The sequence below is a fragment of the Fistularia commersonii genome, chromosome 17 (assembly GCF_037954325.1).
Source record: "Fistularia commersonii isolate RoL2024-O1a breed Wild chromosome 17, RoL_Fcom_v1.0, whole genome shotgun sequence".
NCBI lineage: Eukaryota > Metazoa > Chordata > Actinopteri > Syngnathiformes > Fistulariidae > Fistularia > Fistularia commersonii.
The window spans coordinates 11,101,585-11,129,570 of record NC_141300.1 but is presented as its reverse complement, the minus strand read 5'-3'; the positions used below and the strand labels follow the sequence as shown (position 1 = coordinate 11,129,570).

Sequence of the window (27,986 nt, the reverse complement as noted above, 5' to 3'; positions counted from 1 at the left end):
AAAAATACACAAAAGGCAAAAACTCCGGTTTACTTTATTGTTGACCTCCAAAGTGTCTTCTGTGATTGGCTGATGTATCGACCAATGAGGGAGAAGAGCGGGAGGAGGAAATCATGGCGGAAGAAGTCAATCAAAACATTGACTAGTGATGCCCCTTGTAGCATTTGGCGATAGTTGAGCAACGCGTAGTGTGGATGTTAAATGGTTAAATTATATAGTTTTTTTTTCTTATAAGCACTTCAAACTACTGTTTAAAGCGTTCAGACGGTGTGACATGTCACTGAGCGTGTCCTGTGACTCGGTCCCTCCGAAAAGAACTCTGTCGAGCCTTCTCGGTGAGTTGACAGCGTCAACGAGTTATGACCGTCATAGCTTCATGTCAGATGTTTATTTTTTAAAACCTTAAACCTTCTCGAGTGTCTCCAATCAACCATTAATCGATAAACGATCAGAAATAGTTCGGTAGTCATTTCACCAATCACACAACATCCCCTCCAGTCATGCTAGCCACGTGATTTTCATCACCTAGCTAACTTACATTTGTGGTACTGCGTACTCGGCATAAGGCTGTCATAAAACTCCTGGGCTTGTAAGATAATTTATCTTATTTAAACCAATTTCCAAGTTGAAAGTTTCCCCAGGAGCAGTTATCACATTTAAACCACGTCACTGTACTTTTGTTATTACTATATACAAATTCCGTTCAACTTTATTATCCATGTTTAATTCCTTTCTATATTGAGTTCCTCATGGTACCTAAAGATGAGTAAGAAATCTATAAATATCAGCAATACTTTGAAAATTGAAAAGGTTGAAGAAAGTTTAAAAAAAGAATGAATAACCCACAAGAAGGGATATAAAACAACCAGTCATCTACCAAGAAATCTGTGAGTAATAATGTCTAAATTAGCGAGATTTATTGAATAATGAATGATAGTGTATTCATTAATTAACACATTGATTGATTTACCATAGTGTAATTTTTAAGGAAGACCCTTGTGTCCCTCATGATTTTTCCTCTGTGCATTGTAAAATATTTAGTTTTCGTTATATGCAGTTTAATTTTCCTTTTTTTATTAAAAAAAAAAAGATTTCTACAAAAAGATTAATATACTTCTCTTTACTTCCCATATGTGTATGCATCTAAACCTTATAAAATGCTTTCTCTGGCCATCATCTCCTGCTTAGCCGGTCATGTCGTCAAGAGGCCAAAACATGGAGATGGCCAGCGGCTGCAGGAGGCAGCCATCCAGCTGCTGGAGCAGCAGCAGGATCTCTGCAGCCTCCTCGCAGAGGCTGGGGTGAGTTACACAATTCGCTGTGCTAAAGACATAACACCAAAACTCCTAACAGTGAGAAAATAGCTTGTGTTACTTATACTTTGCAGAGGGAAAACCCAGACAATATCTGTATCAAGCGTGAATGTTGTATGATAATTGTTTTTTTTTGTATTACCACAATAATTCTTGAGCATCTTGGCGTCTAACTAAAGCTAGCAGAAAGAGCCTTTGGCTTCACTAAACTGCACACTAATTCACAGGCAGATTTTTATCATTTCTTAATATAAAGTTATACTCTGCTTGTCCTCTGTGATTTATGTCATTTAAAGAATTGTTCCTTCCCGAATTTGTATTTTTCTTCCCATTTTTTAAAATGAATTTCATAATCAGGAGGCTTTCTCAAAAATAAAAATTGAATAATGCTCAATCTTTTGTATATCAACACATAAAATGTGTGTATATTAATATATAGATATATAATATGTGTACTTAAATTGTCTTGTGATTGTCCTTACCTTCATTCTTTATCATTGTGTGTTATTTGTTTTCGCAGAATCCTGTTCCATGTAATACTCTTAGCCTTGACACAGGAGAGCAAAGTGAGGCGGCGTCAGAGAGCGTCCCATCGGACCTCACAGCCTCACTCCTGGGTCAGTGTTTACGAAAACTCTCATCCCTCAGAAACTGATGGCTGGTCACATGACATAGGAAGACTATGCAATAGTAGCTGCCATTTAAAAGAGATTGCTGTGAAAAATTCAACATATATCTGACGGAAATATAGGTGCTGTAAAATTCCTAAATCTTCCTGTAACTGATTTAAATGTAGTGGATTGAGTAGACTAGCTTATCACACCCAAATATCAGAATTCGTTTCAAAATGTCTTTACTTTGATTGACTGTGTGCGTGTGTGCGCTGGCACATGTCTGTTCTGTGTTGACAGTGTGTGTGTTGAGACGTCAGGCCTCACAGCTCGGTGTCCCGCTGACGGTGCTGACAGTGAAGACAGTGCTGGAGAGACTGACAGAAATCACCGGAGCCCGGGAAGTGGAAGAGGACAGGGGGAGGGAGCTTCTCACCTCCTCTCAGAGGGTGAGTGTCTGTGTGTGTGTCTGTGTGTGTGTGTGTGTGTGCATGTGTGTGTGTGTGTGTGTGTGTGCGTGCGTGCATGTGTGACTGGTTCACACTAGTTCACACATAGTTCAGTTTTTTCACCCGCACAGTGAAACATGTTCTTGATAAAAAATAAATAAATTAAAAAAAGCGTGTATTCTTATTCAATTCAGTTGACTTCTGTTGGTTTGAAAGTCACACAATTGAGAAAAAAAATTCGTTTTCCTCTTGTTTATGTCCTGAATGTGTGGTAAAAGGCATTGGAGGATGTGTGTGCTCAGGTATTAGCTGCATTTATGTGGGGTATTTCACACACACAGAACTGCATACAAGTATTTCAAATTAATGTTATGCAATGGAGCCTTTCTTTGTCAAGCACAGTAGATCTACTATCTTAGTTACACTGTGACTAAGTTGCTGGTGGGAGTATTTCAGCTGATGTTCTTGACAAATATGTCAGTGTACACAGAGTGAAATGTGCCTTTACACATCAGTATGTCATGTCAAACTGCTGATCATTTTTTTTATTCTACTGTCAGTCAAATGTCCACATGACATGCTGTTTTATCACCCTTCTGTGTTGATATTTTGTTATTTTAAACCCAACATTTGGGTTTGAAACAGTAGTCGTTTTGTCCCTCGCTGCTGTGGGGTCGTTGTTGTGTGTGAAAAATCATGTAAAGCGTGAATATTTTTCAAGGTTCATTCCCGGTGCGACTGTCCTCCAGGTGCAGTTGTGCGTGCTGCTGGAATCCTGCAGAGAACTGCTGTCAGATGCAGCCCTCTGTCCCAGGCTGCTGTGGAAGGAGTACAGGAGGGATCAGGTGTGTATCCAGCTTTTTGCTCACTGAACTGCAGATCATTTCCAACAAAAATGTACTGATTAGAGTTTTTTTTTTATGAGGATGCTGCTTTAAAGCAACCCATGCTTTTTTTAAATTGCTCTTGGTGAGGTTTTCACGCACACGTCGAAGTGAGAGGTTATGAAGGTGCACACAAGATTCCCAACATGCATTTTACACAGTCATTTTACACAAGTTTTACAAGGCGTGAAGAAGATAATACTTTATGGCCAGCCTTGTCACACAAGCTAATTATCCTCATCTTTATAATTATACTGTGTGTGAAAAGAGATGAAAGATACTACCTTTATTGGCTTAAGGGACCATATAATATTTGAATATTACATGGGGTGTTTTTTGTGGTTACTTTCAGGAGAGACAAATTATATCAGATATATTGAAATAAGAATCAAGACTCAATAATGTTTGTGTCTAGACTTCACTGCTTTGACATAAAGTAACTGATGTTTTTGCAGAAACTCCCGAAGCTGGATTTTGTCTATCACCTACATGTTTATCACATCCTCAGTCTGAAGGACATTTTAGAGAGGTATGAAATATTAGTTCATCCGTCTGTGCTGCATTTCATTCCGTACCATCTGTGCAGAGGATACACAAATCCGATTTGCGAAAAAAAAAAAAAAATCAGGTGGGTGGGGTGGGGGTGTCTCCATCCATCACACACTGCATTAGTTCAAGCAAACCACGAGGAGCACTTCGCTCAACGGATTAGTGAACACTCACATGTGGGACAGAAGATCAGATCCCCAACAGAATCAAGGCAGAGATGTTATGGAGGCTCTTATTGCAAAACCACACTATTTTCACAATCCTGTTCATCTGGAGACACACACAGTGTACATCTGCTCGAGCCTACGTATATAAACAAAAAGGGAACATTCAAGTCCTTTTGAGTTTAAGCGGTCAGTTCAAAGTGTCGTTTGGAGATGAACTTCAACCCCATATCAAATGGGAAATGGTTTGCTTTTTCTGCCCTCCCCCTCCCCCCCACGCCTGCAGCGATGAAGGCGTGAGGTCGTGGCTGGTGTCTCAGCTGAAGGCCCTGTGCAGTTGGAACCCCCCGCAGGGAGAAGACGAGGCCAGGCGAGTTCGAGGGAAAGTGTTGTCAAGTAAGGACGGGGATCTCTCTCAGTGCACACATGAGGGGCTGTGTAATTTAATTTGTCGTGAGTGTTTTTGTCAATATGGTCATTTCCCCGAATTTGTTCTGTTGTGTAAATGAAATTCTAAATCTAAGCTTGAGCTGTATTTTGTAACTGTGTTTACACAGATGCTAATAATCCAGTTTAACCCTGATTAAGACCAAGCATAGATTAAAACACTGGTCGGTTGAATATACGATCAGATTGGCTTAACCCGAACAAGGTAAGAAGAGGAAAAAGAGAAAATGGAATCAAAGTCTTATCTACCTAGTAGTACACGTTTATCATGTAATTGCAAGATGACCTCCTTATGGCGTCGAACATCCTACTGACTTCATTATCTTCTCAGTTGAAATCTAATCTTTATGAGGAAATATCCATAAGTCGCTGCCTTTACATGGAACCGTGAGCCTGTTCCAGTTTCTCCTCCGCTTCCCGCCGAATCTGATAGTGCCAGATCTTTTTCAGGTGTCATTCAACAAGTGGATATGAATCTGATATCTGATAATATCGGCCGTGTAAGCAGGAAGATCGGGTCACGCCAAATCAAAACTTTGATAATTTCACAAGTTACATAAGAAAAGAGGCCTTCGGGAGAATTCTAAACACAGTATATTGCATATTGTTTTAATTTGACCTTTCCACTTACATGCTGGACCAGCTATTTGCTTGCCTTTCTTTCAACAAACTTATTTTCCCCTAGAGGTGTGGTTGTTGGTCACACCCTCTGTGTTTCTTTGTGTGTTTTTTTCTGTGAGGATCGGTTTCAGTGCTGATATTCTATATTGTTCTGTTTTAAAAAAGGAGAGCTTGCCACTCCCTCAAACAGGTCCCATATAGGAGAGCAAAGCGGTGCAAAATCGAAAAATAAAAATCATTCAATCGTAATTTCCAGACTATAAGCCCATACTTTTCACATGCTTTGAACACTGCGGCTTAAACAATGATGCGGCTATTTCATGTTTCCTGTACGTCTTTGTGGATGTACCAGTATGTATTTAATTAAAGATATAAAAAAAATGTTTCTGTATAAATATCTCATGTTGCAAAGTGAAGGCCCGTAACTTATAGACAAGTGTTGCCTATATATGTTGTTTACATGTATTTATTTGTTTTTTTTTTATCTGGTGCAGCTTATATTCAGATGCGCTCAATTGTCCGTTAAATATGGTATGTTTTTTTAAATAATTATTTCTATTTATTTATGTTTTATAAATCAGCAAGTGGCTTCCTTGGGGAAAAAACAAATACAAAAGGGAAACTATCAAATAAGTCAGTACAACATTATCTAAAACAAAAAACATCAACTGAACGTCTAGAGCAATTGGCAACAAATTAAAATCAGGAATAATGTAACAATTTGCCGGACACACACACGCACACACACACACACACACACACACTTTATTATTTGTATCGTTATTCTGATACGTTAAGCCCTGATTAACACTGACGTTTCAGCTTTCTAATCTTAACACCTCACTAGAATTGCAACCGTTGTGTATAAATGAATTTGAAATTCCTCTTAATGTGAAAATCGTCCAGGTCTCCAATGATAATTCCTCCTAATTGTTTTTTTTTTTTCCACGTATCAGTATGCCGCAGCCCTGTGTTTCCTGATGCGACGGCCCAGGCCAGGAATGAAAATGGATGCCAGACTGCTAGATGAATAGTCTGTGTTTGTTTCAGCGCTGGTCGGAGTGCTGGTGGGCTCGGGCTTCCAGTCGGAAGAGGCGGAGAGGAGGTGCTCTGTGCTCTGCCGCTCAGCGCTGGATGACATGCTGTTCTGTGAGTCCCGCTTCCCCTGTTTCTCACTGACTCGATATTCAGTGACGCACTTTGAGTCACACCTGGAAGCCATTTTTTAACCACTCAAACCTTTCAGTCTCCTGCATTATGCCGTCTTTAACATTCATCGTTTTTCTTCAGGGCTTCTGGACACCGTGGACAAGAATGAGAATGGATCCGGAGCCGCACTATGGTTCTTTGTTTTTATGATAATCAAGAACCTTTCAGACACAGCAAGTTTAAAAAGAAAAGTCCTGAATATTTGAGCTTTGATATTCAGTGTTACGTGAACTTCCTTTGAGCCTCCTCATCCCAACGTCAGGATTAGTTGGGAGCCGCAGTCGGAAGCCTTCTTCAAGGATATGAATATTTAAGCAGACATCGCGATTCTTATCGCAATATGCATTTCTTTTCTACTCCAGTCCTCCCATTTTCCACACAAGAATAGATTAATATCCCAAAGTTGGTAATAAAGGTTTATAAGATCATGTCCATGTCCATCAAGGCATGACGACTTTGTCGCCGTGACAAATGTCATCACGAAATGTGTGGTTTATGAGAAGGGTTAATTATTTTTCGATTCAGCCGTCTGTCTGTCAGTCTCTCTGGCCTGCTATCTGTAGATAACAGTTATCTGACTAGGCGCCGATACAGTTTCATCTCAAAGTTTGGCTCTCTGTGTTAACAAAGAAGTCCAAGAGGACCTCCCACTGAGAGCGTCCCTGTGTCGTATTTTCTCCAGGTGTCACCTTTTGGACGCTTCCTTGTGCGGAGGCTGCGTGTCCTCGGTGGTCCTGCAACGCTTCCTCACTCACTCCCTCACTCAGACGCTCACCTTTAAGCCCCAACTTACAGGTGAAGACATGAATCAGTTAAATAACACTGTGCAGCCCGTGCGGTTTAATCATCTAAAAAGAAAACAATAGCTTCAGATGTGACCAAAAATGAAAACTTTGATTTTCATTTATTTTTTTTCCCTAAATGATATGAAATCTGTTTCCTCAGTGTCGGACGCTGTCGCTGTGCAGAATGAATGGATTTTTGCGAAGGCTAATCGTTTGTTAACCACTCTCTTCCGCAAGGTGAGTTGGGGATCAAATAAATATTAAATGAACCCAAAACACAATTTTTTATCAAAAACAGCAATTTTCTCATGTTGGTTATTATTTTTCACATTTGATGGGAGGACTAAAATAGGAAGAATTTGTCCTAAAATACAGATCCATGGATGAATTCACTTCAACAGACAAATGTCACCATTTTCCATATCACTCATCTAACTAATGTGAAATATTTATCTAAATTTCTGCTTGAAAATTACCAAAAAAAAAAAAAGCTTGCATTTATTGGAATATTATTGTTTAACACAGTCTGCAGTCTTTTTCGAAGTGCTATTGTATGGTTAAACGTAAGAGTTTCTCGCCTTCTTAAAAAAATGTTTAGCAATTTTTATTGGGGAAGATTAAGCTCATGCTAATCGCATTTTCAAAGCATTCAGACTCACAAGATATTTTCCATGCAACAGAAATGCCTTCAACAATTGCAATAAAGAATTAAAAAAATCTGACCAAAATAGCGATTAAGTGATCACATTTTTTTCCTATCCTCTGACCTTTTAGGAATAATAACAATTTTTGCATTAATGGATCGAAATTCCGCTTTCTAAAGTGGATGCTCTCTGCTTTGGAATACTAAGAATGTCTCTTTCACTTATGAAATTCACAGCCACCTGTAAAGTTCTCATGTCTGTGACTCCTGCTCATATCAAGCTGTCAGTCACTTGTTGTCCTCTGTATCTGGAGAAAGGATCAGGGATTGTTCAACTGCCTCATTTTCTGGGCGATGACTAATTTCTGATTTCTACTTGTGAAAAAGCTGGCGGTGGTGTTCACCATGGAGCAGCTACTGTTCCACTTGCAGCAGGTTTTGGAGACGCATGAGGTGAACTGGAAACACGTGCTTTGTTTCCTCTCCACGCTGCTGGTTTATAACCCCGATGCCCAGCCCAGCCTCAGAGGTACCACAGGCACTGCGTCCATTTTGTTAAACGGCCATTTGTTTGTGCTGGGAGTACATTTGGTTTAAAAGTAGTTTTAATGAAATTCAGGCAAATTCTGCAAAGTCTGCCTTCTGTTAGTATTCATTTGAACTGTTTCCATCCAAGCAGAATTAACCCACAAGTGTTTACATTTCTAAATTCAGGTTTACTGCTGTTTTCCAGTCTCCTGATCATTTTCTTTGGCCTAACAATCTTCTCCGTCCTCCATCAGAGCTTCTTTCTCGACTGCTGTCCAGTGCATTTGAATGCTACGACCTGGAGAACATGATAACCGCCTTCCTGTTGGCTCGGCAGGGCGCTCTGGAGGGACCTGCAATCTTCTCCACCTATAGCGACTGGTTCAAGGTTTCGGATATATGAAGTCTGATTGGACTTTTTTCCTATCGAAATACTCAGGGATTTTTCAAACTGTCCCGGAACTTTAATTTCAAGCAAACTTAGTGAAACGATTAATTTTACTGAACAGATAATGCACATGTGACGCAATGCTCTGAATCAGATCAGCTAAAATGAACTTGGAGATAATTTGGACTTTGGTGTCCCCTCTGGCCAACAGCGGTATGTCCCGCTCAACTAATCCTGGTTTGTGCACATGGGTTTGGTTTAGAATATCATGATCTAATTAAAGGGGGTGCAATTCAATCCACATGATTTCATTTATCTGTAACTGTAGAATGAATTTCTCAGTAGAATTGTGGGGAAATTGACAGCAAACTTAGTGAACAAAAACTGAACCGACACACATATATCAACAATAAAAAGGCTAAATAAACAATTATACATATAAATAAGACATTTTAAATGATAGTAATAAATCTAGTTTAAAGATGATTTCAACCCAAACACTTAATAGGGATGCAATTAATTGCATGAAAATATTACATATATAAATAAAACAATGTAAGATATCAGTACAAATGTATGTAAGGGTAAAGATTGTCATTCAAGAAAAGACCTGACTGAAAGTTCTGGAACTGGGATTTGATATATCTTTTTTTTGATTCCTGCGTTTGGAACAGCAACGATGCTGTGCTCTACAAACATAATGTAATTTCTGTAATGTGTCACGCCCAACAATAATCATTGGTTTCTTGAGATTTTCCAGGGAAACCAAACAGAATGCAAGCTTAGATCCTCTGATGGTTTTATTTGTAACCTTAGTATTAAGTTGAGACAAAGACGCACTGAGGAAGAGTTGTTTTAGCTCCGTTAACCACCATCCCTGTGATCTAATGTTGTGTTTTTGCACGGAAATTATATTATATGATTTTATTGTTCAAAGAGGTATTTTCTGACTTCTAATTTGTTTACCATCTAAAGCACAATGACCAAAGTTGTACGAACTTCAGATATTTAGATATGAATGTATTTGTTTTGGATTTAACTTCAAGCATTCTGCCTTTGTGCTCTTCTAAGGTGTCTTTCGGCGGTGTCACTGGCTTTCATGCCGCCAGTAAGAAATCTCTTGTGTTTCTGCTGAAGTTCCTGTCTGACCTGGTGCCCTTTGAACCCCCACAGTACCTGAAGGTGACCACCTACATGTTATGTACTGCTTGAAAGGATACCAAAGAAATTCAAATCCTCCTTTGGATTTGTGTCAGTGTGACGCAAATCATATATTTCACATTTCACGAGTGGAAAAAATTAATAATGTTTTTGGGTTTAAAAGTCAGACCAGTCATTTTCCTCAAGTAAAGGAGGTGTGTTAGTATTGTACACAATCTGGGTAGACAAAATATTATTTCTTGTGGCACCAACACATGACCAGAATGCCATTCAACTTTATTTTTCCTAATCGGGGAACAGAACACAGCATTTTCCACTCATTTTCCGTCGGGTCAACAATATAGTATAGATAAAAAAACGATAAAGGTGTCATATTAAGGCAGTTCTGCTTTTTAACACCTAGTCTGTCATCTTCATCTGCCAGGTGCACATCCTCCACCCACCGTATGTACCAGCGAAACACCGCAACCTCCTGATGGAGTATGTCTCTCTGGCCAAGACCAGACTCGCTGACCTCAAGGTCATTTTCAGTATTGTGAACATTTGTCTGGCATCATAGTTTCATGATGTAAAGTGTCCCCCTCCTGAATCTCCCAACTGAATTTAAAAGTTTTGTGTTCCTGTAGGAGTCTGTGGAGGAGATGGGCCTGTATGAGGATGTCTCTGGTGCAGGCAGCGCTCCAGTGCAGGTAGCAATTATTTTTTGTGCCATTAGCTTCAGGATTGATTCACAGGTCAGTAAACAGTTCACTATGTATTTGTAGGTTGCAACAGTGAAGACCCAAATATGACATGAACATAGTGATACCTAAATATGGTTATGGAAAAATACATGCCTAAGATTTGTTTGTTTGCCAATTTTAAATCTGTTCCTTGATTTATTTCCACATTACCAATTTTATGTAGCTCTATTTATTCATGTTGACTTATCTAAATTTACAGATTTATTTCTGTAATTATTTATTATTTTATCATTTCTCTGTTCCTCCATTATATGATTATTCATGCTACATTGTATCTGTTTCCAATTTATGTTGGTGTTTTTATATATTCACACAGCTATTTATGATTATGTGCGTAACATTATTGAGGGGCACAGTCCGCAAATCAGCCTAAAGCTAAATTTTCTTTTATTTTGGAATGTTTTTCCATTTATTTCAGCTCATTCCAGTTGTTTATTTATGCTAATGTAATTTTGTTTGTGTGTGTGTGTGTGTGTGTGTGTGTGTGTGTGTGTGTGCGTGCGTGTGTGTGTTTGTGTGTGTGTGTGTGTAGCCCGAGTGCCAGGCTGTCCAGGATGTGGAGAAGGCAGTGTCTTTGTTTGAGAGCACAGGAAGAATCTCAGCCACAGTCATGGAGGCCAGGTATTCAGAACTGTGTTGGAAAACATGTTAATATTTCTCGTAGGTTTTTAACATTTTTCTTTTATTTGTTATTTTGATCATTCAACAGCATTTTTCGGAGGCAGTACTTCCTCACTCGCTTCCTCACAGCTCTGCTCAAGCCGAGAATAGTGAGTTCCTTTCATTAAATTGTTATGTTTAATCTGCATTCGCACAAAGAGTAACTAACTGGGTCGCCCTGCATTATAACAATGGTTTTCAATTCTGTCTCACCCTGTTAATCACAATCAACTCAGTCATTGAGCTACGTTGTACAACCCAAACCTTTTAAAATACTGACTCAGATTTTATTTCAAAAAGAATTGTGTGGAAACAACAACAAATGGGTTTTTATACTTTTAACTATGAAATAATAAAAAAATCATAGATAAAATACAAAGAGAGCTTCAACGCCACCTAATTGTGGTTTCAAAACAACTTTAAACACTTAACACGTGAGTGTACTGTTATTAGAAATGTGCACTTTGAATTAAGGGCGCAGCAAAATCAAGACCTCAGTAGATATTGTTTGGGTGAAGAGGATTTTTTTTCATTGTCTCCTCAATTGTGAAATGAAGTATTTGTGCCGTTATGTCATCACATCGCACACCTCCCTTTCACCTGATCACTTCACCACTTTCACACGCAGCTTCCTGTGAAGGCAGACGCTTGGATGAGTTTCATCGAAGCCTTAAAAAAGTGAGTCAGCAGAATCCTGTATACTGTGCATTATTTAATTCCTCTGATCCGCTTCAGAGACTAGTCACTATAATTTAATTTGCACTGTAATTGACTCAGCGACTCTGACAGATGTCAGAAACCATCTCGAGAGCAGTGCGTTCTACATATGACTTTAATAAATTTCTTTTGTTGTTGTTGTTTTTGTTGTGTTTTCAGAGCAGAGAAGATCCCTGCTGCCAAATATTCATCGTATGTGGAATCTTGTCAGAAAATGAGACAACAGGACTGTGAGTATCTTCACAACCGACAGATGTCTTAGTTGTTTTAACGTTTCATTACAAGAGCAATGTGAAACTGGATGGATTTGAATATATAGATTATAATAGAATAATAACATCATAATACTGTTAGGAGAAGTTAGATTGGAAGGAAAAAATGATACCAGGAGGGAGGACACTGTTGTGATTCAAGAATATCTCAATAATTTGTTTAAAAGTCAGATTAACAATTTAATTCTCGAAACGTGATATAAAGTGGGAATATTATTAATCGGAGATGTTAATTTTAAGGGAAAACAGTCAATATATCAAAGAGAATGTCAACGTTAGAAGGAGAATTATCTTCATCTTTTGTTTCACAAATAGGCGAATGAATATGTAATTTAAGCTCCTGATCAACATTATTGTTTATGAACCAAACATCACGTCTCATTCCCCCCGTAATGACCCCGCATAAACTGGGAAGAAATTTTGTGGAAGCGGGCGAAAGTCAATAGATTTATTTGTCAGCCTTCAAAGAGTTTCAAAGTTCCTCTGCAATCAATAAGAACATTAAACATACTCAAAATGTCATGATATAATGACTACATGGTCACGTTTTCATGTTGTGATTTTCTTTTCTCGTCACACACCCACACAGTTGTACATTTGAACGAGAAGCCCTGATAGTTTTTGAATTCTGTACTGTAAACGTGTTTTCATAGCAAGCGCTGTGCGTGTCGACCCGGGTGACGACCCTCTCCAGGTCCTACAGTCTCAGCTTCAGGAGCTTCAAGAGATGGTCCAGAATGGACACGAGGCGGGTCAGTCATTTGGAGGTCACACACTCCTGAACCCGGGAGCCCTGCGAATACTGAAAAACCTGGGATTCCCGGCCATTTTCTAATCACAGCTTCTTATAGTAAACACTGCCAACCAGTGCTCAAAGTACGACTTGAATAGATTTTTGCTCTTAAGCGCTATTGTTCTCTAATAAAGCAAAAGCATTTTTTTTTTGCTACTCAGTAATTCATCAGTAAACAGCAGAATAATGGATCCCAAAAAACGCATAGATTAGGTAAGTGCTTGTATTTGATCCTGTTGGACAGTTAAGGAAAAGGAGCTGGGAAATGATATCAAGATATGTGAGGAGAGTCAGCAGTGATGAAACGCTCCAGTTTTTGTGTGTTTTGCAACCTGGTATTTTCAGAGACGTCTGCCCAGCTGTCCAGGATCTCTCACTCTCTGAGCGTCATCATCCCCGGTCAGCCCGATCAGCTGACTGGACCGAGTGTTATCAAGCTTCACACAGACATGCCTCCGTCCCCGCAGCTCAACATTCAGGTACTTCCATCTTTTTAAGATTCATTACCATGTATTACCTCACTGCACAGGAAGCAAAACAAGATGAGTTCCTGTCCTCCTTGGTCCCTACAACTGTAAAAGATGGTCTCATCAATTAAAATAGTAATGCAATAAAACTTATGAAATATCTTTTTTTTAATTAGAATGAAATAAATTGATGATTTATTTATTTTCATTTGAATAAATGAAAAGACTATTTCTGCACTTTATTGTCTTTTCTCGGCCTCAAAAATTAGGTATAATATTATATAGCTATGGCCATTTCAAAAGATTAGGAGACTGCTTAGAAAGCGTGTGACTAACGCGAAAAGTGGTCTCCGTACAGGAGGTCGATTTGCAGTGGATGGGGAGGAAAAGCAAAAAATATCTATTTTAGTATGTTGTATGTCTAGAGGTGTGATATCAAGATTGACACAAAGCATAGATAGTCCAAAATCAGGCTGTTTATCCAATTACATAATTGATTTTTTTGAAAATATCTGTAATCACCAGGTGTTCTCTGGTGCATTACGCACTATGAGAAACTAAATCAGTTGGCTGTTCATATCAATAAATTCACACGTGCCGCCATCTTGACTCTCAGGTTGCCGACATGATCCTGAGAAGCTTCTGTCAGTGCACGTTAGATGCCTCCCGAGGACAGCCGCCAAACAAGTGAGCCAGATCGCTGATTGCAGATGGTCGCCGTTGCCAAATCACAGATTTCCCGTGGGTGTCGACAGCACAGTGGAGACAAAACGCTCCTCTGGGGATGAGACACTCCCCCCTAATGGGAGTTAGTAAAATGTAAACAGAAGATGCGTTGCTGTCGAATGCTGTCGGAGATCTAGCAAACACATGGAACTTCCTATTGAAAGATTTGACTGTGTTTTTCTACTCATCTTTTAGATTACAGTGTAATTCAGGTCTCAGGTCCTCCAATCCACTCTCAGGACAGCAGCCATATCTTGTCTGTTATGACGGTGCCTCAGCAGATTTGTACATTGTCTGCACCTCAGCAGTTATTTGCTGATCCTTGTATTGAAGCTTCTCCCAACCCCCGCTAGGTTACAGGTTGTCATTGGTTTGTTAGTAACCCCCTGTGGAAAAATCAGAGTGAATTGGTTCCCTCGAGCCGCGCATACATGCGCGGTTGCCAGGGTACTCGCATCATGTTTACATATCTAAAACGGACGTTTCGACCGGTGTGTGTGTGTGTTTCCTCTGTTTAGACAAAACCAGTGGGCTTCCAGGTTTATTGGTGTCCTGCTTGGAAACACACAGCTGCTTTCTGTCCTTCTACACAGGCTCTGGCATTTACTTCATAGCCAGGTACACAAACATCCGCTCAAACATACTGTCCTTGGTATTATCCAGTTTAACTCATGAGGTGCCCAGTTTTTGTTGTATTTTGATTTCACTGCTTTTTAGATTTTAGTGAAGCGCACATGTGTTGCGTATCAACGTAAGAAATCTGACGTGACATCGCTGGTCTGACCATTTCAGATTTACCAATTTAATCATTACAAATGAAAAAAGTTGGGGGTCTTTTCTTACTAATTTTAAACTAAAAATGCTTAATTATGACATCCATACAATGATTTGTATCCGGATGTATCACAATGTTAAAAAAAAAAACATCAGACAGTCACAGCATATCTGCCAATTTTTTTTTATTTTTCTGATATTTACTCCTCCCTGTGTCCAAAGGTCTCCCTGCTGAGTGCCACACACATGCTCGGCCTGGCAGTTTTCGTGGTTCACCTCCATGCCTCCATGTCTGACTCTCCCCTGGTTGAGCTGGCTGGCTCTGCTGTCCGGCCCGAGCCGGTGACCATCTCTAAAGCTGTGAGCTCGGCCCTGTGCTGCCGCACACACACCGGCATGCTCTTCTGTGCCAGGTCAGGGACGCCCACCCGTGCCTGTCTGATTACGGTTGGCATCATGCGATCGTGTTTTGGCGGCGGCATCGTGTGGTCATGACCCGTCAAGTCAGGCTTCCTGTTGCTGTTTTAGATTCTGTGTGGCGGCTATTTGCTACGGTCTCTGCAGAGGGGATTCTCTGACTCCCGAACAGCAGCGGGACTACATCCCCTGCAGCCTCTATAAGAAGGTACCCATCTCTGGCTAATCGCTCTAAAAATATAACACATATAGAAGCACAATTATTAGAGAGCCACAATGAGAGTAGAGGATTTAAGGGCGAACATTTGCATGTGTGTGTAGCTCCTGTACCTCATTCCAAGACTGTTGCCTGAGGCCAGAAGGACACCCGCCCCAGAGGGCGAGTGTCCGGAGGAGGAAAGGCCGAAACTGTGGAGCAGCATCACAGACAGCAGCGGCTCCTGGAGGACGACGGCCTGGTGTCTCTGGAGGCTGCCAGCCTTCTATCAGCTGCAGAACCAACCAGCGTACCAGGTGGGGTGGAGGATAGCGGCTGAGCTCTAAGGGTCTTGATAGAGTTAAACAGAACTCTGTTGTGTGTCCAGCTGGTCTTCACAGAGTGGCTGTCCAGTGAGCTGAGAGTGCAGAGGAGTGAAGATGGTTTGTCTGACCCAGAGAGGTAAGGCAGCACTCTTGAGTGTATATATATGTGTGTGTTCGTGCACTAAGGAATGGAAAATCACCTTTGAGATCATCTGGAAAATACAATTAAAAAAAAAACATGATCGCAATCATACATTGCACTTTTGACGTAAAACAAATCCACCCATTTCCCAGTGAAAGGAAGAAGTGATATTAACAAGCCTGAGTAGGACCTTTGTGATGCAGTGTGTGTGTGTGTGTGTGTGTGTGTGTGTGTTCTTGCTAGGACTGAGTATCAGCAATGGGCGTGCCTGGAGCTCTTCTTGTCCCGGCCCGAGGAGCAAGGTGGCTGTGGAGGCGACATGACCGAGCTCTGCTCTCAGCTTCTGCGCGCCGTCATGGATCAGCAGCTCCCGTTTGTTGACTTTGTTTGTTTGCTGACATTGAAAAAATATCCCGAGCGGCTGTGTGTGAATGCTATCTGGTGTAAAGCACTTTGAAACTGCAAGGTGTAAAATGTGCTATATAAGTTGAGATCATTGTCATATATACACACAATACACCAATTACAATTTCTGATTTTAAATCAGTCTACAGTAATGTATGGATATGGGTTGGATTGTGTTGAATAAATGCAGCGGGGTCCTTGTTAATTTTTTTTTCTACCTTCAGTGATAAAACTGGGGCATAACTATCACACACTTTGTTCACAGCCAGCAGAATCCACAAAATCCAGAAAGCGGTACTTGTTTACCGGACATCCTCAGTAGACTACAGGTATATAAAAACCATGCTCTGATTAATGACAATCATTTTTGTCTCCGCTGATCAATGTGAAAGACTGTTTTAATTTCACTGCTAATTTCTAGGTTTTTTTATTTGTCACTAGTTAAATACTCTGTTTTTGGGTAATTTCTTGCATATCTTTAAGCATATCCTTGCAGCTTCTATGACATCAGCACAACAGAATGAGTTACCTGTAACAGCAGTGGGATGTTGGACGCGCTGTCTTGCAGGAGGTGGTCTATGAGATGGAGGTCGCTGCCCTTTCTGGTCGCCGTGGCAACGGTGTGTGTGACTTCCTGTTTGAGCTGGTGTCCCAGAGATTCTCCGCCTCTGTGAACTCATCTTCGGCGTTGCTCAGCCCCCAACTCAGCAGGCAACACACTATCAACTCATGGAACAGGTACACATACACACCCCTACAAACACACTGACATGCACAAAATACTCATATCAATGAACTGTGTAGCACCTGAAAGCTGTGTGTGTGTGTGTGTGTGTGACAGAGTGCTGCTGGCTCTGCCGTCAGCAACCTTCATTAAAGTTACAACTGAAGGAGGTAGAACAACTCTTGACTGTAACAACCTGATTAAACACGTCAACCAGCATCAGGTGAGCAACTGGAGGATTACTTTTTCATTTGGTTGGTTTTTGTTTGTTTAGTTAGCTCTTTTTGTATGTCAGTGCAGCGTGATGTTTTTGGGTTTGTTTAGCTGATTTAACTAAATATGTTTCGTCATTTTATGCAATGTACTATTGGACTAAGTTTGTTAAGTCAGGCTAATTTAGTTAGTTTCACGCCATCAAATTTGTCATGTTATGTTAGAGTTTCGTTGTGTGGACAGTGAGATTTATTTCATATGGTAGGGTTAATTAAGTTATGGCTAGCTTAGTTTATTTTGTTTCTCTCCCCTTCAGTAAACCGATACAAATTCAGGTAATTTCAGAGTAGTTATTATTCAGTAGTTTGGGTTAATCAGGATAAAGTGTATTCATTAAGATCACTGGTTTTGTTAGGGTTTTTCATTTAGGCTGGTTATGTTAATAATTTTTGGTTAGTCAGGGGGTGTTCATTTAAGTCACCGGAAAGTTTATTTAGTGGGGTTCATTTTGTATCATTGGGTAGGATAGTTTATTTACTTGTTAAACGTTTAATGTAAGAAAGATATGGATGTGAAGAGAGTAAGGACAAAGTTGAATAAATGCACCTAAATGTGTGAGAATCCATTTTTTGTTCTCATCTCTCTGTTTTCACCTTTGCCTCATCAGAGGATGGCGTGTTCATCTGAGTGCTTCCTCTCCGTCCACGTGACGACACACTTCCTGAGAGTGAGAGGCGCATATTGTAAACAGTAGCAGTGCGTCTACCCTTTGCCTCTCTGACAGCTCTGACACCAGGGCTTCTCTCTCTCCAGGGTTTGCTGATGGCCGCTGCTCGCTGCAGCCACCCGGCCGACGAGTTCGACAAGGCCTGGTCTAAGCTCGACCTCCAATGTCCTCTGCTGCTCATCTCCGCGGCGGTTTGTTTTGCTGTTTTAAGATTACCGCAGAAAATGTTGATGTTTGCCCGCTAGCTGCATGTCTGCTCTCTATTTTGTGCGTGCAGTACTGGTGGGAGCGTCTGTCTGCAGTCTTGTCGTCCCTGTGGCGTCGTTTGTGCAATGAAGACGGTCTTCCCCAACACCTAACACTTCTGAAAAACAGTCACACCTGGGCCTGCAGGTAAAAACATCCCACATCCAGCGCTACTCCCTCGCCCACCACATTCTTTTCTGATCTTTTCCACTCGCTCCGTCTGCAGTTTAAAGAAGGGCCAATGGTTGCAGCCTCCTCCTGCGCCTGCCTTCCTGCTGGCCGCCAGCCTGTACAGAATGTGGCGAGGAAGCGCAGAAGAAGAGCAGAGCTTCTATGCTGCCGTCAGTTCAATGCAAGCAGACACTAAATGCAAAGAGGTAGGAGGCCACGAGTCTGATTGTGAGCGCGGGTTGTACGGTCAGCGCCCCTCGGATGCCGGGGGGCCTGGAAACACTTCCAATTTCATAAATGGCCAAGTGTGAATAAGGTATTCATAGCTGCGGCTTTTATTTCTTTTCAGGCGATTTTATCTCCTTTTATTCTGTCATTTTACCTGATATCTAAGAATTATTTTTAAAAGTATTTTACTGATTTATTTTTCTCCAAATTTCCACATTTTCAGTCGGTTTCAACTTTTCTTCTGATTTTCAAGCTCATGGTTTTCTTCTTACTAAAGCTTTCATTGATTTTTGTTTCTTTCTTGTTGTATTACCCGTTTTCTAAATCATTATTTTTCTCTCCTAGTTGCTTCTTGCTTTTACTTTGATAGCTTTTCTCCATGTATGTCGTATTTGGTTCAGTTTGATTTCATCTGGGTAGAAAAAGAAAATCTGATGTTACAAAGAACAGTTTTTTACGCTGACGAGCAGTCATGTCTTTCGCAACACTTTATATTTCTTCTTCCAGGTGCTGGTTTTTCTGCTCTCTCTGTGCGTAAACCGCTACCTGTCCGCCCTCCTCCTTCCTCAGGTAACCTCCCACGTCTCTCTTCCTCGCTGACATTAAGACACAGGAAACCTGAAGAAGTCAGGAAGTTTAAGAAAGAAGCTTGGATTTTCCTATGTCTTTAAACGTCGAGAATCAGATGATACTATTAGAATACTGCATCCGTGTGAAAATGCAGGTGTCATGGCAAAAAGCCCTGCGTTGTCACCGCACTGTGTGTCTGTTCAGGAGACGAGCCTTCAGAGGGCCAGGAGTTTCTGCACTGAGGTCCTGAGTGTGTTGGCAGATTCTACTGACTGGCTGCTCATCTTCAAATTAAACGGTAGTTCTGTGTGTCCAGATCCGCATCCGTCTAGATTATATCAAAATTCCCACAGGAAATGAGATTTTTTTTTCCTTCCCCTTCTCAACTGTAGAGCACAGGGTTTACCATGTTGTTACCATGGTGACACCAGATGAGCATACACGATTGCTGCCTTGGGCATTCTACAGGTTGGCATTATCTATTTTTTTCTTGGCTTTTCAGTAATCCTGTTTACTACTCTGTAATCCCGATTCTGACTTTTAAGTTATTTACTTTTCATGTTTGATAATTTTAAGTATATTTTTTGGAGGGATCAAATACTATATTTTCCAGTCATACCCTAGTGTGTGTGTGTGTGTGTAGCTTGTTGCTACATCAGAGCCCTGAACTGCTACTCAAAGCCATGCAAGGTCCAGGCTTTCTCAACACTGCCGTCTCCTGCTACATGAGTTTGCTGCGACTCTTCCTGGATGGGCACACGCCTTCACCAATCGCAGAGCTCCCTGACAGTCAGGTGACCCAGCGCGGTCAGGTTGAGGCTTCACAGATCCTCAGCAGCAGCAAAAGTCTTCTCCTGAGGGCCATTTCTAAGTCGCCCCATGGCGCCATGTCTTCTAGACAGATGTCTCAGGTAAAGCGTTCTAACTCGCATCTCCTGCTCCCATTGCTGACGCTCTGACCGATGTTGACCTCCTATATGACCTATTTTACTGATGCAGCTCGAGTCCCAGTGTGCTGACTTGGACCCGGAGGTGGCAGCTGCTCTGACTTCCCTCCAGGATCCTCACAGATTCAGCCCCGAGATGGATTTTCTGTGAGCTGCTGTTGGAAACAGGTAGTTTGAATTGTGTCGCTGTGCCCTCTAGTGATCACTACCAGAAGCTGAAGTCAAGTTTTCAAGCTTCATTGCCTTAACAATTGATATTATTCTAGTATTTGTCAATAATTAAGCTGAATATCTGCATGAAAATTACAAGAAAATGTGTCCCAAACAGAAAATAAAAAATTAAGATATAAACATGAAATGATCTGGAGGGGAAAAACACCTTTCTGGAGTACCTTACAAGGTTCTAAATAGTTTAGGTTCTAAATGATATTCACTTTTTGCCACTTTTTCCACAAATAGATAGTAAACATTGATTGTCATAATTTCATAATCATTTCCTGTAATATCGTTTGATGCAGCAAATCTATAAATAGAAACTGCCTTGATTTGGACATCAAGAACTCAAATTCATCCAACAATGGTCAGGGAAAGGTTTTTTTTCCCTTTTCTTTTATTTTTTAAAAAGTCCTACGTTTCATTTTAATAGGTCTTTCAGTACATACTGCACACATGTACATGCAAACATGTACATCCGCAGCCCTTTTCATTGTTTACATGGAGGTCAAATTCGAACGGTGCTTTGCATTGCAATAACTTAATAAAAACAATGACCTAATAAAACTGAATTGCACATCTATTACATGTGTTATGGTAACAAGAATGTGCATTTTAGGAAGAAGCAACATGTAAAGGTGACTGCCCTCATGTGCTTCTGCTCTGAGATAAGTATTCAGACTTTTACAATCGCCCCGTCAGACGTGTAACAGGCACCAAGAAGTAACATGTTTTAAAATCTCTTCCGCCACATACATAGAGACATACAGAGACACATAGAGACTGGCTCCACTTCCATCTCTGTGGAATAAAAGGTTGTATCCTATCACTTTGAACTTCTCTCCATTTTGGAAGGACCATGCTGCTTTCCTGAAAACATCTCCATATATTCCATTTGAAAGCAAAATTAAACATGAGAAATATGAACAGGTCCTCCACAGAATGTTCAATTTCCTTTCAAAACAATTTAGCTTTGCTTTCGCTCGAAATGCGAGCATTAGTTCATCTGATATCCTGTTAAAGACATGTTGGTGATTCAAACAATGTTCTGTTGTTCAGCACAGTCGTCGTCCAGCTGCTCAGAGACACTCCCCGTACCTCAGTGAACATCCCATACCAGACCACGGCCGTCACCTGTCTTCGTCCTGCTGGGCCGCCTCCCCAGCCAGCGTGATTGTGTGCAGGTCGGCGTACGGGGGCTGATTCTGTGCCTCCTGTCCGCCTCCTCTCTGAACCTTGGCCTGGATAAGCGGGTGGACCATGGACATGTGGACGTTCAGGTTGTGCGCTTTTTCGAAACGTTTCCCGCACATGAGACAGGCAAAGTCGAGGTCGGCCTCCGCCTTGTGTTTCGTCATGTGGTACTTGAGCGACGCTCTCTGACGACACTGGAAGCCACAAATCTCACACCTGCAGGGAAGAATTGCAAAACACACTCATTCAGAGTTATTTTTCAGCATGTTAGCAAGTACTGCCAGTTGTTTTAAATGAACATTATACTCAATTTACACAAGATGCTCCGTACTTATGAGTTTCTAATATGGATCTATGACAAAATGAGATATCAGTCAGACTCTACTGATGCAGGTCTAAAAACGGTGTTTTGTTTTAATTAAATGATAAATAAATGTTTCAAATACATTTATTGTAAAGTGTCACGCCTTAATTTAAATAAAACAAGTCAAACAAACCATGTAATGTAGACAAATGCAGGATTCCTTATTATATCTGCTGTTGACAAAAAGCTCCAGCCTGTATATTTTTTGTGGATGACAATAAGAACTCGGACAACAGAGCACTAGGACTTACTGCAGCGGTTTGGCCCCTGAATGTCTCATTTGGTGAACAGAGAGGTGCTTCCTCTGCTTGAAGGTTTGGCCGCACTGGTCACAGATGTAGTTCCTCTCCTCTAAAATCAAAAAATCCAGTTTGACACACGATTCAAGCATTTTTAGGCCACGCTGCAGTTTTAATTGATTGCACGGTTAAGCAGCGTGGAACCCGACACCCACCTGTGTGGATAAGCTTGACGTGTCGCTGCAAGTAGCGGTCGATCATAAAGACCTTGTTGCAGCCTGGATGAGGACAGGGTCTCTCCCTCACCTCCTCGTGGTGCTCTTTGATGTGCTTCTAAAAAAAATAAATACACCGCAACAGCAAGGACAGTGGATTATACCGTACACAAAGACCAGTGATGAATACTGACAGCTTTTACTTTCACCCACAGTTCCCAATAATGAGGTTTTATTTTGAAGGTAATGCAGGAAGCCAAACTCCAGGCATGATTTCCTTGCAGCTTGTTTTAAAATAAACTTCTTTGGCTGCAGACCATCGGAGATAATCTACAGTTAAGTCCATGAGTCAAACACATATCTCTATCTAAACAGAGTGGTATGTTGTATGTATAGTTTTTTTTTTTCCTTCATTTGCAGCATTGCCTTCATACATCTGGTCGTGAGACTAATTACATTTTCTGCCGTCGCGTGATGTGTGTGTTCTGACCTTCAAGCCATCCGGAGCTCTGTAAACCGCTGTGCAGCCGGAATATGGACACTTGTAGATGTTGGGAAGATCCTCTCTGAGAAGCAAAGTGCATAAAAGTCCAGTCCAACATAACACTTTTATGTAATTATTAATAATGTTATAATTAACCTTTGCACCACTTTATTTACTTAATTTATATTTAGATTATAGGAAATCAGCTGTGACCAAACAAGTAAGAACCTAAAAAAAACAACAATTTAGTAGTTTCTACCCTTTAGCCTTGAACTTCTTTTTCCAGCCAGGTTTGGGTCCTGGTTTCTTTTTGGCTTTAGGTTCTTCCGGAGCCTTCGGCCGTTGACCTCTCTTGTTTGGAGGGACGTTCCCACTGCAAGCTCTGCGTGGGAGGAAGGGGGGGGCTGGGCTTTTTAGGTCACCTCAGTTGAAATGACAAGATCTTCTGAGGAGTGTGTACGCTCACCTCTTGTCCGAGTACGGCTCAAACAGCTCATCCTCAGACAGACGCACCTTCCTACTTTCCTCAAACTCGTTCTCTGAGATCGCCCTGAGAGACACACACGCTTGTAGTTTTTGCAGACATGTGGTAAATGAAAAATGTATTTGTCAATCACTTTTCACAAGTGTTTTGACCGTATTTTAAAAAATTTGGGGAAAAAAAGTCTTTCCTTTTGTGACACACGCCTTTTCACAGCGGCATAACCGTGAAGTACTGAAGTGGTCTATACACAGCATGGGCCAATGAGATACTGGCTCCAAAAGCTGGGATGAAGATGTTACGATTGGGTGGATCTTAAAAGAAAAAGAATATCCCGGGGGGAACCGACCTGTCGGAGAGGTCGCTGTCGGCCGGTCTGACCTCCATCTGCACTGCACCAGGACAACGTTGCTCCTCAGCACCTGGACAAACAAGTGATAAATACTCCGATGGCATCTTCACAGGTGAGCCTCAGTATCACACACACCTGTATTTTAAGTCTTGTGGTTAGATTCCTCATCATGGAAACAAGGTTCATGATATTTCTTAGCGGATGTTAGTGTCAAAGGATTTTTGGGGCTCAGTGACAAAGCACTGGCCCCCTTTGCTACCACCTCAAGACCGAGATTGTGTTTTTTTTCAAGATACTTCTCCATTGTAGTTATAGCACTTTGAATGGACCATGGAACAGCTAAGGGAAGTAACTTATTTCAAAGGTGAATCCAATGAATTCTCCATTATTGAACAAACATATTTTTGTAATAAAGATTGGATGCTGGGAGCTTCATATCAACACTTGTGGCAAAGAAGTATCCCAATCCCTTGTCCATACAGTGAACCATAATCAATACTTCTCCTCACTACCTGTGTTCCTGGCCCAGTCCTCCAGAGCTGCGCTCTCAGTGTGACAGGTCTCTGCAGGTGGGCCGTGTTGAACCAGACTGGCTGAGACCCCCCCAGGAGTCCTTCCAGTCCCTCTGATCAGTTGCTCATCCTCGTCATCCGACACCCCACCATCGCTGTTTCCACTCCCAGCTGCTCCTCCACTCAGGCTCAGCATGTAGCCCGGGTTGCTGCTGGAGCTCCGGGTATCCATGGTGTAGCTGTGACCTTCAACGCAGCACCACACAGCCTTGACGGACCCCCAGCACTGACCCTCTAGCACCTCCTTCAGGTCGGGGCAGGACCTGCAGGCCTCGGCGTGCTGGTGGGTCCACGACACCAAGCTGTGGAGGCACTTGGGATCTGATGACAATGACACTGACGCTGTAAGAAAAGACGACGATGGGTGTCAGCGGTGGTTAATCAATGCTGCTTTTTGTAATTAACAAAGAGGCGTATATTTACTCGTAGGACCAAAAATTTCTGATGAGCCAGGACATTTCACATTCTTCCTGAAAAGGGAAGAAAAAATATTTTTTGGTTTGCACTTTAATATTTCAGCTTTACGATTCACTTCACTCAATACCTAATTCACTGAAGAAACCTGTATTTTTTCATAATGTACTTATTTTAATATCGATAAGGTTTTTTAAGTGTCCCTGTGTCAGTGAGCAAACTATAAATTGTGTCGGTGTTGAAGGTGTGAAACACTGGCGAATGTTTTTAGACCTTTTAGCACCTTTAGCTCCATTCAAGAACGAATTAAAGCAAACAAACACGAGATCAGTGAGAAATGGCCAATAATAATCAAAAACTCTCTTCAAAATAATCAAGAATCTTCAATTTCTACTAAAGAACAGTTTTCCTTACATCACATATTCACGTATGCTTATACTTTCTAATGATGGGGGAAATTGTGTACTATTTCAGTCACCTGACCCACCTGCTTTTGTCATCCTTCCCGAGCGGCGGAAGGTTGACCCTCTGCAGAAACCGGACCAGGATGTTGTGGCACTTGTAGAACTTGGTGTGACACTTCTTGCAGATAAATTCGGATAAGCGGGGGTCGCGGTCCAGCTGCACCCCCACCAGGCGCTGAAAGTCCGTGTGAAATAAGAGGGGCGATGAGGCACCGGCGTCAGACTCGTCATCCACAATGTCGACGCCATCCTGGGGCCAAGTGTTGAAGGCGTGTCTCAGGCTACGGGGGGAGAACTTTCCATGGCAGAGCCTGCAGACCGCAGTCGATAGTCGACCTGTGGGAAACAGACGGATCATACTGTAACAGACTATCACGGGGAGATATTGATAAGAATCATCGTACTGGATCAGGAGAGAGACTGGTGAGCCTTGTTATCACAAGTAGTTGAAGCATATTCTGTTTCCTGGTTTACTGGAATAACTTTGTTAAATATTGTGAACATTTTTAAGTGATTTATTGCAGTTTATTAAATGAACGCACTTAGGGAGATTCCCTTCACATTCTAGTTCTTGGATGAGATCACATTTAAAAGACGGTGGACAATGCCTGTGAACCATTGATCAGATGGATTGAAAAGTTTTCTCACCTGAAGACTTTGGCTTGCTCTCTGAATGTTTCTGTGTGTCTGTTGCATCGTAGTTTGCATCCATTGCAGCTGGAGCCCGACACAAGGCCGAGGTCCCTTCAGAAACAACGGCGTTCCTCTGAGGCTTCCCTCTGTTTCCATCGGCCTTCTTCTCCTCTTTTACGCATGTAGTTTCAATACTGCCGCTCTGCCGTGAAGCCTCCGTTGACCTTGGACGTCTGGTCTTCTTCTTCATGGTTGATTTCTCCACTTGGACTTTGGAGCAGCTGATACCGAAGAAGATCTGCTCCTGTTGTTATGAAGATTTACGACGTGGCTCTTACTAGAAACTTCCATTCACGCTGTGACCTCCACATACAGTCTATTTACATGTTATAACCACAATTGCAATTTTTGTTTTATTTTTATTGAATTGGATTATATTTAGAGTTGAAAATTAAACATTTAGTTAGCATGGGTAGAAAATTTGGTTTTAACTTACAATCAATTCTTTAAAGATATTTTAAGTTTCACATGCTAATAGGATATAAACTTTACTGTGACGTTATGGCAACAACTCTATCATTACTCATTAAAATTTGTTTTTTTGCTAAATAAAATTGATTTTTGGTCAAAGAAACCATTATTCGACTTTAGTTGAAGTTAAACTACCACTAATATCCTTTCACTCGTATTAATTTATTTTAGCTAGCATAAACCATGTAGCCTATCAGTTAGCTTGCGAGCAGAGCAGGTTCTGTCCGGTCCGGGCCGGAGACACCCCCCTACCGTTCGAGCACGTCAATCCGAGCGCCGCAGGGACATGCCGGTTCTCACATAAAGGACGATCTTCTCCAGCCAGTAAATGGTCCCAGGATTTTCAATAAACGTCCATGGCTCTGAAAACTGAGTTGTAAACATTAAAACCCGGAAGTACATGGAGAGCGAAACAAAAAAAGGTAAGAAACCCGACACAGCGCATCCTGTCGTTTGACGAAAGGAACAACAACTGATCCTCTTCTCAACACCAACTTCAGGTCCTCTTTCACTCCATCTCTAAATCTCTGGTCTTCTTTTCAGCCTTCTGTCTAGAAACTCCATTCTCAACATCCTCCACCTGATTTATTCGCAATTCCTCCTCTGTATGTGTCCGCACACTCCCTGTTGCTCTGGATTATGGATCCTAGGACCCAGGACCTTGGAGATCCTAGGAGAACCAAGGATCCATAATCCAGAGGATGACCTAGGACCTAGGTAGGATGACCTAGGACCTAGGTCATCATCCACCTTCTCTATCTCCACTAACCTCAAGGTTCCTCTCGGGTCCATCTCATCCACACATGTATTCTGTATTTCTGTGGCTAACCTTCATTCTACACCTTTTCCAGGGCATAACTCCATCTCTCTTGATTTTCCTCCACCTGCTCTCACCCCATATTACGTCATCTGCAAACATCACGGTCCATGATGATTCCCATCTAACCTGTTCAACACCATAGTAGACAATGAAGTCATTTATTCCAATTAAATGTTACTTTTCAGAATGTCGGAGTAACTTAAATTATAGCGTTACCTTTCTTTCATTCGTCAACATGAGCCGCGGGATATTATTTTGTTTGCCTATTCAAACTATCAATCCAAATCTTGCATGTGGATTAGTCATAGTGGCTTCATCTTTTATGCATTTAAATAATGTACTAAAACAGATCTGATAGCAAAGTTGGTGTAAAAAAACATAAACATTTGTATTAAATTGTGTCATAATATTTTACAGAAAATATGAAACAGAATGTTATTTCAAAGACTGACCCCTTATAGTACATCAAAAATGGAAGCATTAAAAAGCACATGCGATGTTTCAAAAATATAGATTTGTTTTTATACATCAGAATTGGGAAGACGTCTGTGGACGTTTTCTTACTAATTTTATTTGATTATTTGCTTCTTTCTGTTTACTCTCTCAGAACAAGACTAGATAAAAACGCAGTTTTATTGATATTTATATGAATTATTATATTTGTTTGAGCACTTTACTTTCGCATTCAGTTATACAGACAACAAACCTTCAGTGAACAACTGTCAAATGAATATTATTTTCATCTTCTATGCGTTTGTTTTTAGTATATGAAAATGATTGCCAAATTTTTTAAA

General features: G+C 41.1%; 2 protein-coding genes across 4 annotated transcripts; one reads left to right on the top strand and one right to left on the bottom strand.

Moving 5' to 3' along the window:
- The first annotated feature begins 121 nt into the window (after positions 1 to 121).
- Positions 122 to 21,696, top strand: fanca (FA complementation group A). Of its 2 annotated transcripts, none has more exons than XM_086163105.1 (42): positions 122 to 335; positions 1,189 to 1,301; positions 1,834 to 1,930; positions 2,225 to 2,373; positions 3,123 to 3,218; positions 3,713 to 3,786; positions 4,257 to 4,366; positions 6,089 to 6,187; positions 6,329 to 6,380; positions 6,930 to 7,042; positions 7,193 to 7,269; positions 8,063 to 8,204; positions 8,458 to 8,591; positions 9,663 to 9,773; positions 10,177 to 10,272; positions 10,379 to 10,441; positions 11,028 to 11,116; positions 11,205 to 11,265; positions 11,784 to 11,833; positions 12,032 to 12,102; positions 12,798 to 12,896; positions 13,283 to 13,416; positions 14,021 to 14,091; positions 14,649 to 14,748; positions 15,127 to 15,317; positions 15,433 to 15,529; positions 15,643 to 15,834; positions 15,906 to 15,979; positions 16,229 to 16,357; positions 16,656 to 16,719; positions 16,959 to 17,128; positions 17,232 to 17,337; positions 17,995 to 18,054; positions 18,141 to 18,245; positions 18,332 to 18,447; positions 18,527 to 18,677; positions 19,207 to 19,269; positions 19,474 to 19,567; positions 19,662 to 19,737; positions 19,913 to 20,180; positions 20,269 to 20,384; positions 21,489 to 21,696. In XM_086163105.1, exons 1-41 carry the CDS (start codon positions 275 to 277, stop codon positions 20,365 to 20,367), a joined length of 4,317 nt encoding a protein of 1,438 aa, XP_086019231.1. In that variant the 5' UTR covers positions 122 to 274; the 3' UTR covers positions 20,368 to 20,384; positions 21,489 to 21,696. The 2 variants fall into 2 exon arrangements, with proteins under 2 accessions (XP_086019231.1, XP_086019230.1); XM_086163104.1 differs by lacking the exon at positions 21,489 to 21,696 and adding an exon at positions 21,049 to 21,184.
- On the bottom strand, positions 20,793 to 26,769 carry znf276 (zinc finger protein 276). Of its 2 annotated transcripts, none has more exons than XM_086163108.1 (12): positions 26,625 to 26,769; positions 25,857 to 26,145; positions 25,232 to 25,544; positions 24,754 to 24,800; positions 24,271 to 24,672; positions 23,756 to 23,828; positions 23,392 to 23,475; positions 23,185 to 23,307; positions 22,932 to 23,007; positions 22,442 to 22,559; positions 22,239 to 22,338; positions 20,793 to 21,839 (listed from the first exon to the last, which is right to left on the bottom strand). In XM_086163108.1, the coding sequence occupies exons 2-12, from the start codon at positions 26,089 to 26,091 to the stop codon at positions 21,560 to 21,562; spliced, it is 1,851 nt and encodes a 616-aa protein (XP_086019234.1). In that variant the 5' UTR covers positions 26,092 to 26,145; positions 26,625 to 26,769; the 3' UTR covers positions 20,793 to 21,559. The 2 variants fall into 2 exon arrangements, with proteins under 2 accessions (XP_086019234.1, XP_086019233.1); XM_086163107.1 differs by having other exon boundaries at positions 26,673 to 26,760.
- Positions 26,770 to 27,986: the final 1,217 nt, after the last annotated feature.